This window comes from Aspergillus steynii, assembly GCF_002849105.1.
Source record: "Aspergillus steynii IBT 23096 chromosome Unknown P170scaffold_2, whole genome shotgun sequence".
Lineage (NCBI taxonomy): Eukaryota > Fungi > Ascomycota > Eurotiomycetes > Eurotiales > Aspergillaceae > Aspergillus > Aspergillus steynii.
This window is the reverse complement of record NW_020194399.1, coordinates 120,091-137,421: the sequence shown is the minus strand read 5'-3', so window position 1 is coordinate 137,421 and position 17,331 is coordinate 120,091. Positions and strand designations below refer to the sequence as shown.

The 17,331-nt window shown below is 51.3% G+C and overlaps 10 protein-coding genes across 10 annotated transcripts; 7 read left to right on the top strand and 3 right to left on the bottom strand.

Moving 5' to 3' along the window:
• Positions 1-77: 77 nt before the first annotated feature.
• On the top strand, positions 78-1,397 carry P170DRAFT_506471 (short chain dehydrogenase/ reductase; the record flags this gene model as incomplete). The annotated part of the gene is made up of 8 exons (XM_024854395.1): positions 78-177; positions 223-271; positions 317-382; positions 430-587; positions 633-805; positions 861-967; positions 1,024-1,151; positions 1,201-1,397. 8 exons carry the CDS (start codon positions 78-80, stop codon positions 1,395-1,397), a joined length of 978 nt encoding a protein of 325 aa, XP_024706743.1.
• A 76-nt stretch (positions 1,398-1,473) lies between these two features.
• On the bottom strand, positions 1,474-2,651 carry P170DRAFT_506470 (alpha/beta hydrolase; the record flags this gene model as incomplete). The annotated part of the gene is made up of 3 exons (XM_024854394.1): positions 1,474-1,636; positions 1,686-2,445; positions 2,495-2,651. 3 exons carry the CDS (start codon positions 2,649-2,651, stop codon positions 1,474-1,476), a joined length of 1,080 nt encoding a protein of 359 aa, XP_024706742.1.
• A 319-nt stretch (positions 2,652-2,970) lies between these two features.
• On the top strand, positions 2,971-5,046 carry P170DRAFT_443651 (uncharacterized protein; the record flags this gene model as incomplete). The annotated part of the gene is made up of 4 exons (XM_024850568.1): positions 2,971-3,063; positions 3,111-3,190; positions 3,245-4,094; positions 4,141-5,046. The coding sequence occupies 4 exons, from the start codon at positions 2,971-2,973 to the stop codon at positions 5,044-5,046; spliced, it is 1,929 nt and encodes a 642-aa protein (XP_024706741.1).
• A 312-nt stretch (positions 5,047-5,358) lies between these two features.
• On the top strand, positions 5,359-6,570 carry P170DRAFT_400319 (MBL fold metallo-hydrolase; the record flags this gene model as incomplete). The annotated part of the gene is made up of 3 exons (XM_024846319.1): positions 5,359-5,722; positions 5,776-5,916; positions 5,976-6,570. Exons 1-3 carry the CDS (start codon positions 5,373-5,375, stop codon positions 6,568-6,570), a joined length of 1,086 nt encoding a protein of 361 aa, XP_024706740.1. The 5' UTR covers positions 5,359-5,372.
• Positions 6,571-6,811: 241 nt separating this feature from the next.
• P170DRAFT_422453 (MFS general substrate transporter) lies at positions 6,812-8,603 on the bottom strand (the record flags this gene model as incomplete). Its single annotated transcript, XM_024847432.1, has 6 exons — positions 6,812-6,838; positions 6,887-7,092; positions 7,139-7,857; positions 7,910-7,950; positions 7,999-8,277; positions 8,328-8,603. 6 exons carry the CDS (start codon positions 8,601-8,603, stop codon positions 6,812-6,814), a joined length of 1,548 nt encoding a protein of 515 aa, XP_024706739.1.
• Positions 8,604-8,952: 349 nt separating this feature from the next.
• P170DRAFT_400316 (flavin-containing monooxygenase) lies at positions 8,953-10,590 on the top strand (the record flags this gene model as incomplete). The annotated part of the gene is made up of 1 exon (XM_024846318.1): positions 8,953-10,590. One exon carries the CDS (start codon positions 8,953-8,955, stop codon positions 10,588-10,590), a length of 1,638 nt encoding a protein of 545 aa, XP_024706738.1.
• Positions 10,591-11,106: 516 nt separating this feature from the next.
• Positions 11,107-13,101, top strand: P170DRAFT_348974 (flavin-containing monooxygenase; the record flags this gene model as incomplete). Its single annotated transcript, XM_024843709.1, has 4 exons — positions 11,107-11,750; positions 11,799-12,183; positions 12,227-12,467; positions 12,524-13,101. 4 exons carry the CDS (start codon positions 11,107-11,109, stop codon positions 13,099-13,101), a joined length of 1,848 nt encoding a protein of 615 aa, XP_024706737.1.
• Positions 13,102-13,543: 442 nt separating this feature from the next.
• Positions 13,544-14,242, top strand: P170DRAFT_471367 (uncharacterized protein; the record flags this gene model as incomplete). The annotated part of the gene is made up of 1 exon (XM_024852831.1): positions 13,544-14,242. One exon carries the CDS (start codon positions 13,544-13,546, stop codon positions 14,240-14,242), a length of 699 nt encoding a protein of 232 aa, XP_024706736.1.
• A 578-nt stretch (positions 14,243-14,820) lies between these two features.
• P170DRAFT_375928 (class I SAM-dependent methyltransferase) lies at positions 14,821-16,460 on the top strand. The gene is made up of 11 exons (XM_024845339.1): positions 14,821-14,914; positions 14,963-15,009; positions 15,061-15,111; positions 15,161-15,167; positions 15,222-15,266; positions 15,317-15,352; positions 15,402-15,523; positions 15,570-15,595; positions 15,651-15,681; positions 15,738-16,092; positions 16,150-16,460. The coding sequence occupies exons 1-11, from the start codon at positions 14,861-14,863 to the stop codon at positions 16,387-16,389; spliced, it is 1,014 nt and encodes a 337-aa protein (XP_024706735.1). The 5' UTR covers positions 14,821-14,860; the 3' UTR covers positions 16,390-16,460.
• A 31-nt stretch (positions 16,461-16,491) lies between these two features.
• On the bottom strand, positions 16,492-17,246 carry P170DRAFT_433437 (glutathione S-transferase GST-6.0). Its single transcript, XM_024848495.1, has one exon. The coding sequence runs from the start codon at positions 17,204-17,206 to the stop codon at positions 16,559-16,561; it is 648 nt and encodes a 215-aa protein (XP_024706734.1). The 5' UTR covers positions 17,207-17,246; the 3' UTR covers positions 16,492-16,558.
• Positions 17,247-17,331: the final 85 nt, after the last annotated feature.

The following is a 17,331-nucleotide window of genomic DNA, read 5'->3' as shown; positions in this document are numbered from 1 at the left end:
GCATGGATGCACAGTGTGTTCCTGTCACTTGGGTCGTACTTCTACTCATTGTCATCAAACTCAGACAAGTAGTCAAAATGCCTCAGCTACCACCCTACGAGTACACCGGTCCAGTGGACTGCACCATCCCACCCGATCGAGCGCAGCTGAAGGGAAAGAGTGTGATTGTTACTGGGGGTAAGTTGGAAAATGCAATAAATGATTACATACTAACAGATGTAGGGGCGAATGGCATGGGAGAGGCAACCGTTCGCGCATTTGCGGCGGAAGGGTATGCTATGCGTCTTAAATTTGAATGGGATTCTGACTTGGCCAGAGCCTTTGTGACAATTGCCGACGTGAACGAAGAGCGTGGACGAGCTTTATCAGGAGAGCTGAGTCCGTGAGTGCCGATTCCCCCACAGTCAGAGCAGAAATTGAGAATTTTAGAAACGCGCAATTCGTCAAATGCAATATCTCGTCATGGGAGGAACAGGTGGGGGTCTTCGAAGCGGCCATTGCCCACTCTCCAAGCAAGAGCTGTGATATTGTGATCGCAAATGCGGGCATTAGTCGCGCCAGCGGAGACGATCTATGGCCCCTGGATGGTGTGTTCTTTTAGCATTTCTCTGGTATGGAACTGACCGTGGTAGATCCGAACAAGCCCCCCGTCAAACCTGAGCTACGCATTATGGATGTGAATATGACGGGAACACTGTATACCTGGAAGTTGGCGGTGCACTACTTTCGGAAACAGCCGGATACCCCGGATCGAGACCGATGCTTTATTATCACAGGGAGCATGGTGGCGTGGATTGATTCGCCTGTAAGTTCTATGAAACTGCACTAGGGTAGGAGGAAGGGAATGCTGATCCTTGAAGGCCAATTGGCAATATACCTGCAGTAAATACGGCCTCCGGGGCTTAATGCGAGTTGCTCGACGGAACTCATGGGAACAAGGAATTCGAATCAACTACGTGGCCCCATGGTAACCTAATTTAGCACTCTTTATATCAAATATACTGCAGCAGCTGACTTGACTAGTTATATCAAAAGCGCAATACGGTCCCCCGAGTACGAAGCAGAGTTAACGAAAAAGGGGGTGGAGTTTACACCACAAGAAGATGTGGCAGAATGCATGATGAAGCTAGCCACAGATCGGACAATAAGCGGTTTGTCTTTCCTATGGAGACAATATAAATTGCTCTCTGACAATCCTAGGACACTCCTTGATGGTGACGCCCAAGTCTGTGGCGAATGAGGGCTACAAGGATGTTGAAAAAGACGATCACATCGACGAGGGCTACTTCAAACGCACACAAGATGTGCAGCTGAAGATCATTGAGGATAGATGGGTAGAAGGATGGAGCAAGAGCCGAACTCCCGAGGGAGCGACTAGGGTTAATGGTGCTCATTAAACTTCTGAGATACTTTTGTCTGTATTTTATTGCTTCTAGGCAATAACAACTATTAATCGAGCAAAGATAAAAGCTGTCATTTATCCTTGATATCAAAGGCTCCTGTAGCCACCGGATCACCCAAGGCCCATTTGATGCCCTGGTTCATCACTGCATCCCAGCGTTTACTTTCAGACAGGGCTCCGTGCCTTCTGAACCCATGCGGAAGACCGGTGAAGACATTCACATCTGTAGGAACACTAGAGCCAGGTTAGCTCGATGTCTTTGATCGCAGGGAAGACAACTTACCCATTCTCAGCCAGCAACATGGCATACAAAAGACCCTCGTCTCTCAATGGATCTCGACCTGCAACTCCAAAGGTCGTCGGGGGCATTCCCTTGACCTGATCCGGCGTCGCATTTCCAGGATTCAATCGCAGATCCTTATCGACCCCAAAGGGCTCCAGAAGTCCGATGAAGAAATCGACGCGGCTGGCGGGCAAGATCGGAGCATGTTCGTTCTGCACGTAGCTCGACACCCGCGGATCTTTGAGCTTCGCAAGCTGTCCTGCATAGCAACCTCGCGAGACCAGGGAAGGAATCATCAACACCTGACCCTTCACCTTTGGTCTTTTGAGCAAAGCCTCGTCCGTGCCCAGATGCTGTGCCAGCACCAATGAGGCGGTTAAATGAGCCCCGGCTGATATTCCACCGACTATCACCTGGTCTGCGTCGCCGCCAATTTCGGTCAGATGGTCGTGGACCCAGTGGAATGCATCTTCAGCGTCGTTCCAAGCAATCGGGTACTTGTGCTCCGGCGTGTGGCGATAGTTCACGTTGACCACGACCACGGGAGTTGATTCGGCGGTCAACCCAACAACGATGCGCGAACAGATTGCATCTTCCGAAGCGAGAGTTCCGAGGAAGTATCCACCGCCGTGGAAGTGGATGTATACCGGCAGAGGCTGGGTGGGAGGCAGCGAGGCCGGACGATAGGTCCTGGCCTGCAAGGTGACCCCGTCGCGGGCAGGGATGGAATAGTCTTGAAAGGCGACCTGCGATTGGAGACCTAGTACGGGTGAGCTAATTTGATTCAAAACAGAAAGAAAGTCTCCTACCTTCCGTAACTAAGGCCTTCGCCGCAATGGCTTCGCGCCCAGCATTGGCCTCAGCCTTGAGGACATCCAGAGAGACAAAGTCGGGAGGCGCCGGCAAAGTGGCCTTCAAAGCCAGCCACTCCTCACTGGGTCCAGTATATAGCGAGAAATCAGCCATGGCAGTTAGTGTTTCAAGGATGAGACAATAGTGGAAGGTGATTTGGTGAAATGAGCCGAGAGGAAGTAGAGTGGAATTGATTGCGAATGCTTTGTCCCCGCATGGACTGCCGAGGCGATCAGCGCTCGGTTCTCGGCTTTTTATGCCCATGAAATGATTACAACAGCCTCTGCTACGTTCCAGGGAATCCCCATCTCTGGCTCGGAGAAATCCGTCTGTCTGTCTAGGCACGATGGTTCCCCCACATCCCCGCATGATCGCTGAGCCCTAAGCTGCTCTTCCCCGGGAACTCTCCGGTTCTTCTCTCCTGTCACCCATCATGACCGACGGTTATCGCTTCCAGCAATTTGCTGCCCATAAGGCAAGGCGGCGGAGAGCGGCTATTGTCTGTATTGGCTGTCATGAGAGAAAGGTCTGGCCGACCATACGAACTAGAGTGGCAATACTGATGCATCGCAGGTGAAATGCGACCTGCAAGAGACAAGCGGGCGTGGATGCAGCAAATGCAGCAACTGCGCAGCGGCGGGTGTAACCTGCAGGTAGGTTAATCTAGAGATCTGAGAGAAATAGGATATTAAGCTCGTTCTATCCAGGACCCGACCGTCGAAGCGTAAGCGTCAAAATAGCAAGACGTCCAATGCAACCGCCGACAATGAACATGAAGCTTTGCGACCGACGACCCCTCCAGCATCGATAAACTCCAGTCATGGCTTTCCCAGCGATGAGACACCGTCTGGTGTCAACGATGGCATGTCGTTCTTCGGACTCCACGAGCTCTGCAATGCTGCGTCGTTGGCGAGGAACCCTTACCCAGCTCACCAAAGTCCTCATGGGACAGCACTTACCCCGGGGCAAAATGACACGATCGCTCGCCAGGCAGACGCTGCCGACAGCTATCTCGGGGATCCGGGGTATGGAGAAGTCTATGGCTCAGAGATTCGACTCAATGCCGACGATCAACGGAGACAAGCCCAGGTGCCACCAGCCTTCGTTGATTTACCCCCACCAGAGCTCCTGCAAGGCTTCGAGGAGACGTACTTTGAGTATTGCTCTACCTGGTGCCCGGTATTAGATAAAGACATCATAGAAGATGATCTAGGGGCATCACCACTAGTTGTGAACGCACTCTCCCTGGCCGCAAGCCATGTCCAGCCCCCGGTGATTCTCCACGCAGAACCGGCCACTTATTACGGTCGCGTCAAAGCGCTGTTCTACGGCGATCAAGAGCCAAATCTCGTCATGTGCTTGAAAGCAATAGCTCTCGTGTACTGGTGGAGTCCACGTCCTCCCTCTAGAGTTCATCGCGACTCGTCCTGGTGGTGGACGACGGTCGCTATCCGACATGCTCAACATGGAGGCTTCCACAGGGAACCGAGATCAGGTCAGCTGGACCGATCGCAGTTTGACAGCGGTCTGCGACGGAGACTGTGGTGGACGTTTTTCGTAAGTTGTCACTGTCATGGCAGAGAAGACGTCTATTAATAGGCAGGCACGAGAACGATTAACGGCATTGTGTCAATGCCGACCGTGTGTGATCGACCCGGAGGATTGCAATATTTCAGAGCCCACGTTGAACGATTTCCCTGTCCAGGACATCAAGGCCGAGATATTCATTCAGTGGGTGAAGCTCTGCGGCGTCATCGGAAACATCGCCAAACATCTGATGCGCACGAGCAACAACATGACACTGCATTTCCCTGTGAACCACGCCCAGGACTTAATCGCATGGGCACATTCTCTTCCCAGTCACCTGTCTTTGCCCATTGGATCCGACCGTACGGTATCTTTCAATCGCGACGTGCACCAGCTGCATCTGCCATATTTAGCAACTATTATTGTCCTACATCTGAGCCAGTCTGCAAGACCGCTGCCCCGAGCATATCCGGCAGCAATTCTCGCGGCATCATGTATAGCACGAATCTTGAAAGACTGCCTTGCCCGCGGTCGCATTCGCTACCTAATGGGCATCTCGTGCTGGTATTGCGGCATGGCGATGCTCGCTCTCCTGCATGCTCGGCGTATCCCCCATCTGTCGAGATACGCAGAGGAAGATGTGCAAATCGTACTGTTGGCTCTGAAGCAGCTCAAGATCATGTGGCCGACCGCCGATATCTTCCTGCAGGGCTTCGAGAGGTTGCGCAGTACGGCGGCTGATTCACCCTCCGCAGATGAGGCCTTTGACCTAGAAGACATCAGTTTGATTCACGGGATTGAGTGGACTAGCTATTTCCCTTTTGTGACGACGCGGACGAGTGGTCTGGCGCATATCTTGCTGAGCAATCGGCAGATGGAGTTGCCTCTTGACGAGGTAGGCCTCGAGCTGAGCACGTTCGAGGTGAATGATTTGTTTCGGCACTTTGATGGGTTTTTGGACATGGCTGCTTTTGGAGGATAGTTTACTAGATACAGTGGCTCTGGAAGGTCTAGTGAAATTCCTATCGTATCTTATTGGATCGGCTTCACGTTCTTCGGAGGATATCTCGGAGACTCTCCGCAGTAGAATCAGTTGGTCTACGCCACATGTTGGTTGAACATGCAGCTAGTTGATCAACGCATCTTTCCTCGTCATTGAATGCGGGGAATTCGAACAGTCAATTGGTCGGCAATTCCGGCTCTCGGCTCGAAGCTACTCCTTTGCTCACGATGACACGCATATCTTGACTGGAGCGCCAACTTGGGCTTCATACCGCTATCAATTTACATACCGACCAAACACGCAGGATGGCAGACAAAGAAATCTTTCCAGTACCCCCAGGCGATACGCCAATCACAGTCAAACTCATTAACCCCGTTAATGCGGGTCCAGCCATCCTGAACCGGTTCATGGAACCCCAGGTTCCCGGACTGGACACGTTCGAGTCGTTCCCTTCGTTATGCTTCTTGCTTGAACATCCCTCTGGAAGGAAGCTTGTGTGGGACCTAGGGATCCGAAAGGATTACTGGAATTATGCGCCAAAAATCGCAGAGTATATTCCGACCACCAAGTATCACATCGAGGTAGAGAAGAACGTCGCGGATATTTTGGAGGATCATGATGTCAAAGGGGAAGATATTGAAGCTGTGATATGGAGGTATTTCCAGGATTATCTCATTTTCCCATATAATCGAGACTAATAACACCCAGCCATTGGCACTGGGACCACATCGGCGATCCATCGACCTTTCCCGCCTCAACGGACCTGATCGTTGGACCCGGCTTCAAGGAAGCTCTACTGCCAGGTGCACCTGCGAACCCTGACTCCCCGATCCTTGAAAGTGACTATACGTAAGCTTTACACATTCATAGATATGAGGATTGTGTTGTTACTGACCAACATCTATCAGCAGCCGTAACCTCCGAGAAATCAGCTTCAACGGAGCCAACGCCCTCAAGATCGGCAAATTCAACGCATTCGACTACTTCGGCGACGGATCTTTTCATATTCTCGATAGTCCCGGCCACGCAGTCGGTCACCTATGCGGTCTTGCTCGAACAACCACGAGCGCGGATACATTCATCCTGCTGGGTGGGGATGTGTGCCACTTTGCAGGGATCTTCCGTCCGTCAACGCATCTTCCTTTACCGGATCGTATCATTCCCCATCCGATATCAGGAGATGGGGTCGGATTCTGTCCGGGGGGTGCATGGGAGGAATTGCAGAAATCTCGCGGTCGGGAGTCAACGCAGTCGCTGTATGATCCGACATTCGGGCATGATATTCCACTGGCGAAACGGACGATTGAAAAGTTGCAAGAAGCAGACGCTAGTGCTAATGTCTTTGTGATTATTGCGCATGACGCTCAGGTCAAGGATGGAGTGCCGCATTTTCCCAAGAGTTTGAACAGATGGAAGGACGAAGGATGGGGGAGTGCTTTGAAATGGGCGTTCTTAAAGGTGTTGGGGGGGTATTGGAGAGAGAAGGGTGTGGCTGATGGATAATAGAGCATTGAATTTCTCTGGTTTAAGTCAGCAGAATCTTCGTGATGTTCGAGTACTATTATACGTTCTTTCTTTTTAGTTCCGATCACCAAATATGAAATGATTGTTATATTGAGGTCCAAATAATAAGTGGTACATGAGGTAAATATATCATTATCTCACTACAGTGATATGAAGTAGAAATTTCACAACAAATCAACCTCCCAGCAAAGTGACAACTCAAATAGAAGAGTAACACGAACTAAAGGATATAACGGAATTCAGGGTTCTAATCAGGTCAGCAAAAGCAACATCTAGCACATGGTGGATAGCTCACCGTCAAATCCGTCAAATCGTCCTGATATGCATTCCCGAATCCCTCGGCCCCCTGCTTATCACGCCGTCGATTATCCCAAACACAAATATATCGGTAAATAAGGACCAAAAGACCAGCCGTAATCGAAGTCACAATGACCACAATAAACCCAGGGACATAGCGAGGGGCATCTTTGTCTTCGAACACAAGCGGACCGACAAAGTTTCCTATTCTTGTCAGAGAACCACGGTGTCTTTTGAAAAACAGACATACCTAGACAGTACCCAATATATAAACCAGAAGACGCCATCGCGCGTTTCGTATACCCAGCTATATTAGCAATCTGGAGCCCCATGAGCACCGAGTATCCTCCCCCGACAGACGGGAGAATGTAGCATGCGAACAATAGCCCCCCTGTAGCTGAGAACGGCAGACAAAGCAACAGTAGGGCAGCCAGCGTCGTGAGAACCTGACAACCAAACACCAGCCAGGACCGGATTCCAGTCTTGGCATATCGATAAGCCAAATACGGCGCGAGCAGCTGCAGCGTCCCGGCATAGAAGCCAGCCGGCATCGTGAGTAACAAGGAATTCAAAGTGTCGAACCCCATCGAGTTCACAATGATCGGCATGAATGTCGAGATGGGTCCGTTCGCAATCATGCTTAGGAATGCGATCAGGAACATGAGCCAGAACTTGACGTCCATGAGGAGCTCGAAGACCTGGCCTTTTTTATAGTGTGTGTTGCGAACGCCGGAGTTGTTGACACGCAAACGTGCGACCGAGATATATCGTTGTCGATCGTCGAATCCTTTCGCTCGGATGGGGTCTGGTGGGAGAAGGAACAGGACGATGATGCCCCAGATAATTGTGATCGCGCCGGACAAGAGATACATGTATTTCCATGGAGAGAGGGTGCCTCGGATGTGACCGAGGCCATAGTTGATCACGGGCGAGAAGATGGAGACGTATCCAGTCCAGCAGTACCAGGCACTGGAATCGGATCAGGCTCTTTTCTATTTGATAACCATCTGGGTTCACTCACCCCATCCGGAGGGCCTGTTCGTCTTTCGTGTACCAACTACCCTATTCATGGTTACTGTACCAGCCTGAAGCTTGCACTGGGGCACATACCACGATGAGCATAAACATAGGACTGATTCCCGCCTCCAGCATCCCGAGGAAGAAGCGCTGAGCCCACAATCCTTGATAGTTGAAGCACGCAGGCGTGAGGATGAGGCAAATCCCCCAGAGAGTCGTGATCAAAGACGCTACTCTCTCAATTGGAAACAGCTGCGCCAGAGTCATGGCGGGATAGGCGCCCACAATAAATCCCAAGTAGAAGATCGACGCCGAAAAGGAATAGCGGCTACCTTCCATCATGTCCAGGTCGGTTCGTAGTCCAAATAAAGCCTATATATTCCATCAGTAGCCGTGATATGCTGAGGTAGAGGCAGGCCTACTGCTTGCGAAAGCATCGCCTTATCATAATACTGGAGCCCGTAGGTCAGGCAGAGAAGTGGAAGGAGCTTTCTGTCTATCTTCCGCACAAGCTTCTTCTCCTCGGCAGGGGTCCAGGTCTCGTCGCCTGTATAGTTCTGAAGAACCTTCAGGGCTTCATCTTGATGGACTGTATCCACTGTTTTGACCTTCTCAGTCCTATTGCTATTCTCCACATGGCTGGAAGACACCTTGCCCTCCTCGGTCAGAGAGTCCTGTGAAGGCTGAGTGTCAGACATATTGCACGGATAGCAGAACCGCGGAAGGAGAGGGAAGACAACCCAGATGGCGCACTCGACTGCCTTAAAGCATTGTCGGACATTCCAATCTTGGCAGTAAAAATTCCTGTGCCGGAGTAAACAGACACCAGGAGAAAATGACAAGTAAAGGTTACACAACAAACACGGAGGACGAAGATCCGTCGATCTCTCCGGATTTGCCGATTGCGGGGAAACAACCGGTTAACCTTCGCGGGTCTAGCGCTTCACGGCCAAGAACGAGTCCGAGGGGATAATAAGAGACCGAGATAAAGCCACTGGGCTTGGAGGCCACTGCGACAGCATTTGAACGACATACAACCACCTCAACATGGGCAGCATAGAGACCCCAGCCTTTGACGATCTCAACAGAGACCTGGAGTGCGATGTTCTCATCATCGGCGCAGGCCTCTCCGGCATATATTCCATCTACCAGATGCGCCAGCTAGGCCTTCGCGCCAAAGTCCTTGAAGCTGGTGGAGATGTCGGTGGCACCTGGTATTGGAATCGATATCCCGGCGCTCGATTCGATTCGGAGAGCTACTCGTATGGCTTTTCGTTCTCGCAGGAGATCCTAGAAGAGTGGGACTGGTCGGAGCATTTCGCCGCACAGCCAGAGACCCTGCGATATTGTGAATTCGTCTGCGACAAGTTTGACCTTCGCAAAGACATGCAGTTTAATACGCAAATCACCGCGGCGCACTTTCAAGAAGACAGTCGATCCTGGTTGCTGACTGATGAAGCGGGAAAGACATATACCAGCCGATTCTTGGTCACGGCGATGGGCATTCTCAATAACTTCACCCTGCCGAATATTCCCGGAGTACGCGACTTCCGAGGCCCTGCCTATCATACCGCACGATGGCCACATGAGTCTATTGACTTCCGAGGGAAGCGTGTTGCTGTCATCGGCACCGGCGCGACTGGCATTCAGGCAATTCAAGAAATCGCGAAAACAGTCGGCCATCTTACCGTGTTCCAGCGAACTCCGAACTGGAGTGCGCCTCTAAATAACAGCAGAATATCATCCGAAGAAATGGCACAAATCCGTACGAAGTATCCCGAGATATTCCAGAAATGCAGGGAATCGTATTCTGGCTTTATACACGTGAGCGACAAGCGACGTACGCTGGATGTTGACCCCGAAACCCGAGAGGCACTCTGGAATGACCTTTACGAGACACGAGGATTTGGGAAATGGCTCGGCAACTTTGGCGATATCAACACGAATCGCAAGGCCAATGCGCTATTCAGCGAGTTCATGGCGAACAAAATTCGACAGCGTGTGCATGATCCAAAGACGGCCGAACTGCTGATCCCCAAATGCCACGGATTTGGCACGAAGCGAGTCCCTCTGGAAAGTGGCTACTTTGAGGTATACAACCAGCCAAATGTGCGGCTCGTCGATTCCAAAACCAATCCTATTCAACGGATCACCGCGGAGGGCATCCAGACGCAAGACGAGGACTTCACATTCGATATGATTATCTACGCTACCGGCTTCGACGCTGTCACAGGCTCGTTCACAGCCATTGACTTCCAAGGGCGCAATCAAGTCAAACTGGCCGATCAGTGGCGCGACGGGCCCCGGACTTTCTTAGGAATGTTTGCAGAGCACTTCCCCAATATGATGATGGTGATGGGTCCTCATCAAATGTTCGGCAATTTCCCGCGCAGCATTGAGTATTCGTCGAGGTGGGTGGCAAGCTTCATTCGCTATGCTCGCGATAACCGGATTACCTGCGCCGAGTGTACCCACGAGGGTGTTGCAGCGTGGACTGAGCATGTTCATGAATGTGCCGAGGGATTGTTGTCTAATGAGGTGGATTCCTGGATGAGTGGTGTGAATAAGAATTTGGCTCATAAGCAGAAGCGTATTGTGGCCCGCTACAATGGGCCTGCTCCGGGGTATAGGAAGAGGGCTGATGCTGTAGCTGCGAGGGAGTATCAAGACTTGGTTTTGTCATAGTTCAGTCCAGTTTGGCTTAGTAGCGTCTTATCTTGACTGTCTTGCAATAATTAATATGGTTAACGTTTTGAATCTTTCTCATTACGACAATCCTGCTGCATGAATCTCACATACCGTGGTGACTTAAACAAAACAGAGCAATACGTCACTCTTTCTCGGGATCGGCATCCAAGTTGAGGGGTGCCAAGCCGCTACTGGCCATCTCGGGATAGACTCACTATTTCCTAATCGGGCAAGCCGAGAGCCGAACCGACAGAATCCCTCGAGATGTCCGGACGGGTGAAACCCCGCATCAGAAGCCATATTGACTGCTTGGTCTTCTGTTTTGGTGAAACCCGATCGTAATGCCGAGTATCCATGGAGCTCGGTTGTCAGTAATTCAGCCGAATCCATCGTGCGATGAGAAGTCAGACCATCCCTTGACGTTGTAGGGCAATCGTAGAAAGACTTTGATAAAAGCGACATCATCTCCAGGAATCTCAACTTGAAAGGCATACAGCACAGAACTCAAGCACAATGACAGTCGCAATCCCGACTCCTGCAGACGGCGAGGTCCTTAATGGCCCTCATACAAACGGCAATGCCCATTCCAACGGAGTAAATGGAGTGCACAAACCAAAGCCCACCAATGGAGCAAACACGCTGAATGGAAACGCACATTCAAACGGTGCCTCTTTTGCGAATCCCTTCACCATCCCCATGAGCAGCGACTACGCCTACACCCCCCGCAAACTGCGCGTTGTGACGATTGGCGCCGGATTCTCTGGCCTCCTGATGGCGCACAAGATGCAACATCGCTTCCCCGAGCTACAGGAGTACGTCGAGCATACGATCTTCGAGGCGCGAAATGATGTGGGTGGAACATGGTTGATCAATACCTACCCTGGCGTGCAGTGCGATGTGCCTGCGCATATCTACGCGTTTCCGTTTGATCCGAATCCAGAGTGGAGCAAGTTCTACGCAAGTGGTCAGGAAATTCAGGATTACATCAAGCGGACGGTGAAGAAGTGGAACCTGGATCGCGATATTCAACTGAACACCAAAGTCGCAGGGGCGTGGTGGCAGGAAGACGAGGGTCGATGGAGGCTAACCGTGGAGCATGAAGGAATACAGAGGGATGAATACTGCGACATTCTTATATCTGCTCAAGGTGTTCTTGTGTATGTTCCACTTCCTCCCAGTTATGATGATTACAGCTAATGGCTCAGTCATGCTGCGTGGCCGGACATTCCCGGCTTGAATGAGTTCAAAGGCAAGATCTCGCATTCCGCCCACTGGGACCACGACTATGACTATACCAACAAGCGCATCGCGGTTATTGGAAACGGCTCCTCCGGAATCCAGATTACTCCGGCAATGGCCAAACTGCCAGGGACAGAAGTCGTCAATTTCATGCGCAGTCCGGCCTGGGTGTACTATCGGGTGCCACCATCTAAGCACCATGGCAACGACGATGACAATCCCAATCCGGACTATAGCGAGGAGCAGAAGGAGGTTTTTCGCGATCCAGAAGAGCATCGGAAATACCGCAAGGGAATCATTGCGCGAACGAACAAGAACTTTCGTCTGGTACGTCCCTCTCTGATGCCAAATGTGCACAAGTCACTAAAAGTGGAGATAGTTCATTAAAGGAGAGAATAACAAAGCAGCCATGCGTTTTGGCGCCAACCAAATGGCAGAAAAGCTGAACCATGACGCCGAACTATGCGAGAAGCTCATCCCCAACTGGGAAGTGGGCTGTCGACGCATAACCCCCGGACCAGGATATCTGGAGGCGTTCTCCAGGCCAAACTGCCATCTGTCCGACAGTCGAATCACGCATATCAGTGAGTATGCAGTACACACTGCGGATGGCAAGTCGTTTGAGTGCGATGTTGGTAAGTTCGTCCCCCGCACCGTTGGCTGCGGCATCATGTCCACCGTTCTGACCAAGCAGTCATTTGTGCCACTGGATTTGACGTCTCGCATTGTCCGCGGTATCCAATCGTCGGGCAGAATTCAGTAGAGCTGTCTGACAAATGGGCTGACGAGCCTGAATCGTATCTATCCGTGGCGACTGCTGGATTCCCTAATTACTTCATCATGATGGGTCCAAACTGCCTGGGCGGTCACGGCTCTCTCATTGAGTCACTCAATTGGACTGGCGACTACTTTGTGAAATGGATCAAGAAGATAGCCACTGAAGAGATCAAGTCTGTGGTACCAAAACGGTCCAGCGAGGAAGCGTTCGTACGTTATGGCGACGAAATACACAAGACGCTGGTCTGGACGGGAGGCTGTAAGAGCTGGTATAAACGGAATCGAGTCGATGGGCGAGTAACGGCGTTGTTCGGAGGAAGTGCAGTTTTGTTCAATCGCATGCTGCAGGATATTCGTGCAGAGGACTTCGAGATTGAGTATCAAAGTTCCAATCCGTTCCGGTTCATGGGGAATGGGTTCACAGCTTGGGAGATGGACGAGAGAAATGATCTGTCTTGGTATGTGGAATTGCCTGAGGAGGCTCACTCATGAGGAATAATAAATACTGGATAGCTTTAAAGTCTGTGATGGTTCTTCTATGATTCTTCTCGGCGAAGATTTAATCGGGATAGGATATGTATTCTTGACGAGAACTTCCGAAAGGTTGAGAGCTCATCTCCCCCTATCCTGCCATTCCATCTCCCAATTTTGCTCAACCTATTCAGTTGAAGCGTACGCCTAAGACTGCAAGCTTCCCAGGGCCAAGAAAGGTTCCACTGGTTGTCTTCCCGGTCATCGTGACGAGCATCAAAACCATAAATAATAACCTCATACAGACTTTGTTATGACACCGGATGACATACACCAACCAAACTTCATCCTGCAAGAGGTTCAGTCGTGCAGTCTTCCGCGATTGCTTGCATATCACAATTCTACATCCGATATTCTATCATTCACAATATTGCCAAAGCGCCGCACGAGTAACAGGGTCGCAATGGAGAACGCATCGCGGATGACAAGAATTGTCGACGCCCATGCCAGAGTGCTGGAGAAAGTTCTTGAGACCATTGGTCTATGGCGAGTCGCCCAGCGAATCCGTCGAAAACTAAGCCGCTACATTCCTCTCGAACCCCGGCAATGTGAGAAGCTAAAAGCCTGGATTCAAGCACATCTCGATCTCGATTTGACTGTCCAACGCCTCGTTCAATACCAATGGAAGCAAGAATACCCCCCTGACGAGTCCGCCAGCCTCACGAGCGAGCTATCCTCCGACGGCGATTTAGTTTCCTTGGAGTATAAGATTGCCGCCTACCGACACTGTGCTTCTGTCATGCAGCGAGTGCTTCAAATCGAGCTGGACAGTTTCCCGAATGGACCCGTGAAGCGGGCAATTCGGTCTCTGCGACGAAACACCCAGTGGGATAATTCCGAATGGGTTCGTGCGCAATGTGCTGAGAGGGGCGGATGCTGTGCTCGTCAATGTGGATGCTGTCAGGCTCCACGACGGGGAGTTGCTGTGAAAGGGATTGGACACTGTACATCGGCGTGTCTTTGCTGCCAGAATGATCGCGGGTTTCCTATTGATACCTCAGAAGGCGATCTCCTTGGTCCTTTCCGGGCTGCCGGGGTGCTGAATGTCCACGATCCTAATTTACAGGATCCCTGGTTAAAGGCGTTCGTTTGGGGATTGTGAGGGAATTTTCCTGTTCCATAAGTGACCAACGTTGGGTTAGATATTTGCAGTTCAAGTGGCTGTTTGAAGCGTCTAGCGACCGTTCTTTGTGGAGAATTAGTTCCTTCTATATTCCAAGGTCGGTGTTTGCTTTTTATAGCGATTTCATTATGTTATTTTAGAGAGAAAATACCACTCCCTGCCCTTTCAGTTCCTGCATATCGCAGAAGCAACAGCGACGATGTTGTAAGGGTCCGACGATCGTACGTCGGCAGATGGACACTCCACGAGCTGCCAAACTCAATTCCTGCAGTCAAGCAAAAGTGACACATTGATCTGATGCGGGAAACTCGAGACAAAGCGAGGGGAACGTCAGCGCCAATTCTCGCTAATGCACGACTAGCACGACCGTTGGCAGCGCTGCCAATCACCGCCACGCCTGCGACCGTTCTTTGCTCCACGACCTCCTTCTAGCCTCTTGCAGCTCCCCCCATCCTTGTCCGTGGCCGTCCTCTGCAGGGATTTGGGCATTTAAAAAAAAGTGGCGCTCGGCAAACGGCCTTGCCTTTTGACCGCGTGAGGCCTTTTCTCTTGTTGTTGGCTTTTTCTCTCCCGTCGTACTTTTGTCGCGCTGCAAGAATGCCTCTGGCGATAGGTCTTGGTGATGGACATGACAGCGGTGTGGAGGTGGAGGTGAGTTCACTGCAGTGGTTCGCATGGTGTTTTGCTGATAATATGCAGGATGACGATCTCCTGTACGACGATGGCGGGAGTTCGTTCATCAACAGGTTGGTGATATACCGCGATTCAGGGGTTCGGCCTTAACCAGCATTCGGCAGTTCCGGGCTCAGTTCCACGACCTCGCTAGCCTCCAGTATTAAGAATTATCAGTGTGTTCTGCTGTCTCTTAGCATTTTTCACATAGCTAACGATACCCAGATATGAAGTCAGCATCTCTCCCAGACGAGTTTCGGCGTCACGTTTGACCAAGCCTCAATAGAACGGTCGTCGGTATCACGGATTTAAAGAGGGCATCTACACCATGGTATGGCCAAAATACGCCCTCGGAAGACAAAAAGGTCTGACTCAATCCAGCCAAACGATGAGCAAGAACAATCTCGTCTCGAGCTCGTAAGTCTCGAACTGCTGACGGAGGGCCATTGACTCTGACTCTGCTCAGCATCACCACATCCATCGATTGAAACTTGACGGTCATTTGTATCGCTCGCCCATACGCCGAGGTGTCTCCTCAATCTTGGACCTGGGAACTGGCACCGGGACTTGGGCAGTTGAAGTGGCAGAGTAGGTTGTGACATGGCTCTGTTGAACAGCAGACTAACAAACCCAGTATGTTTCCAGAAGCCCAAGTGATAGGTACGAGCGACAATCCCACCAGATCGAGTCCAGCTACCAACCTAATGACAAATAGGGAATGACCTCAGTCCAATCCAGTCTCCCTGGTGAGATTGATGGAAATAATCACATCCTAGAGCCGCTGACTGACCACGGTCCATAGGGTTCCTCCCAACCTGAGCTTCGAGATTGATGATTTCGAATCCGACTGGACCCACGAAATCCAGTTTGACTTTATTCACGCCCGCGATCTTCAAGGCTCCGTGTCGAATTACGATCGGCTCGTCAACCAGGCATACGATCATCTGAATCCCGGTGGATGGTTTGAGTTTGCCGAGGTCGACCTGATTGTGTGCGGTGACGACGACACCATCCACCGAGCGAAGGCCCTGCAGGAGACAACTCGACTTGTGAAGGAGGCCAGTGCCAAAATGGGCAGAGTTATGGGCACGGCGACAGAGCACAGACGGCGTCTCGCAAACGCAGGCTTCGTCAACATCAGGGAAGATATTTATAAGGTGAGCCTACCACTCTTGTAACCCCGATCAATCAAATGCTGACCATGCACGACCTAGATGCCTTGGTCGCCATGGCCCAAAGATCCGAAATTGAAGGAGCTCGGCAAGTATTATCAGGTCAACATGTTGGAGTCACTCGATGCGTACAGCCTGGCACTTTTAACGCGAGTGCTGAATTGGCCTGTCGAGGACGTTCATGTGCTGCTTGATGCCGCCCGCGCAGAGCTTTTAGATCGGAGCATTCATACTTATGCGAAGTGGTTTCACGTCTATGGTCAAAAGCCTAGGAATGTGTGACTTTTCTATGTTTCCCAGCGTTTTAGCCTCTGTAATTAGTTTCGTTTTGGCTATCTTATGCTACTTTGATGTGAAAATAATGCCTCATGAGCGTCTAAACCTGTAAAATGGAAACTGAAACACGAGGTTTTTATACAAAGCCACATCCCTTTCTCTTCTCTTCCCACCTTCATTCGAATATCAGCGACAACTTTTCCTTTTTTATTGTAGTTTGAACCGCAGGACGCGTCTCCAGATTCCTCACCACCGCCGAATACTTGGGATACGCCGACATGTCCTCACCGATCATCGTCCCCCACCGATAGAACACGTAGAGAAAGGGATCCACCGCCGTGAAGTAACCGCCGACTGCGTGGATCCCCTGCAATCTCCCCTCGATGAACTCGAAACACTCCACCACCCGCTCCCGCGCCTTCGTCTTCACTCCCTCCAGACTCGCCCCATCGGTCGCAGTCGTCCAGCGCTCGGGTCGAAACAAGTGTCCAAATCCCCCGGCATGCAGAGTCCCCGAGAGATAATTCATCCACTCGTAAACCCGGGCGGTGTCGAGTGGATTCTTGCCCATTAGGTGTCTTTCGGGCGCGAGACTGGCGATAATCGTGGCCACGGCGGGGAGCTCCGTGATGACCTCCTCGTCGACGGCGATCACGGGCACGCGCATCTTGGGATTGATGCGGTGGAAATCCTCGGAGAATCGCACCTCGGGGCCATGGTTGATGACCTGCAAGGGTTGGAATTCGGCTGCGACTTCATGGAGAAGAATGTGGGGGCACAGCGAGCAGGCGCCCGACGCGAAGAAGAATTTGATGGCGGGCATTTGGTGGTTTCGGTCACTCGATTGGCATGGAGCGTCTGATCACCGTCGGAGGAATCGATCTTTCTTTGTCTACGTCGTAAGATATAACCAGATATAGCCAGCTGTGCTGACACTGATTGCTAATT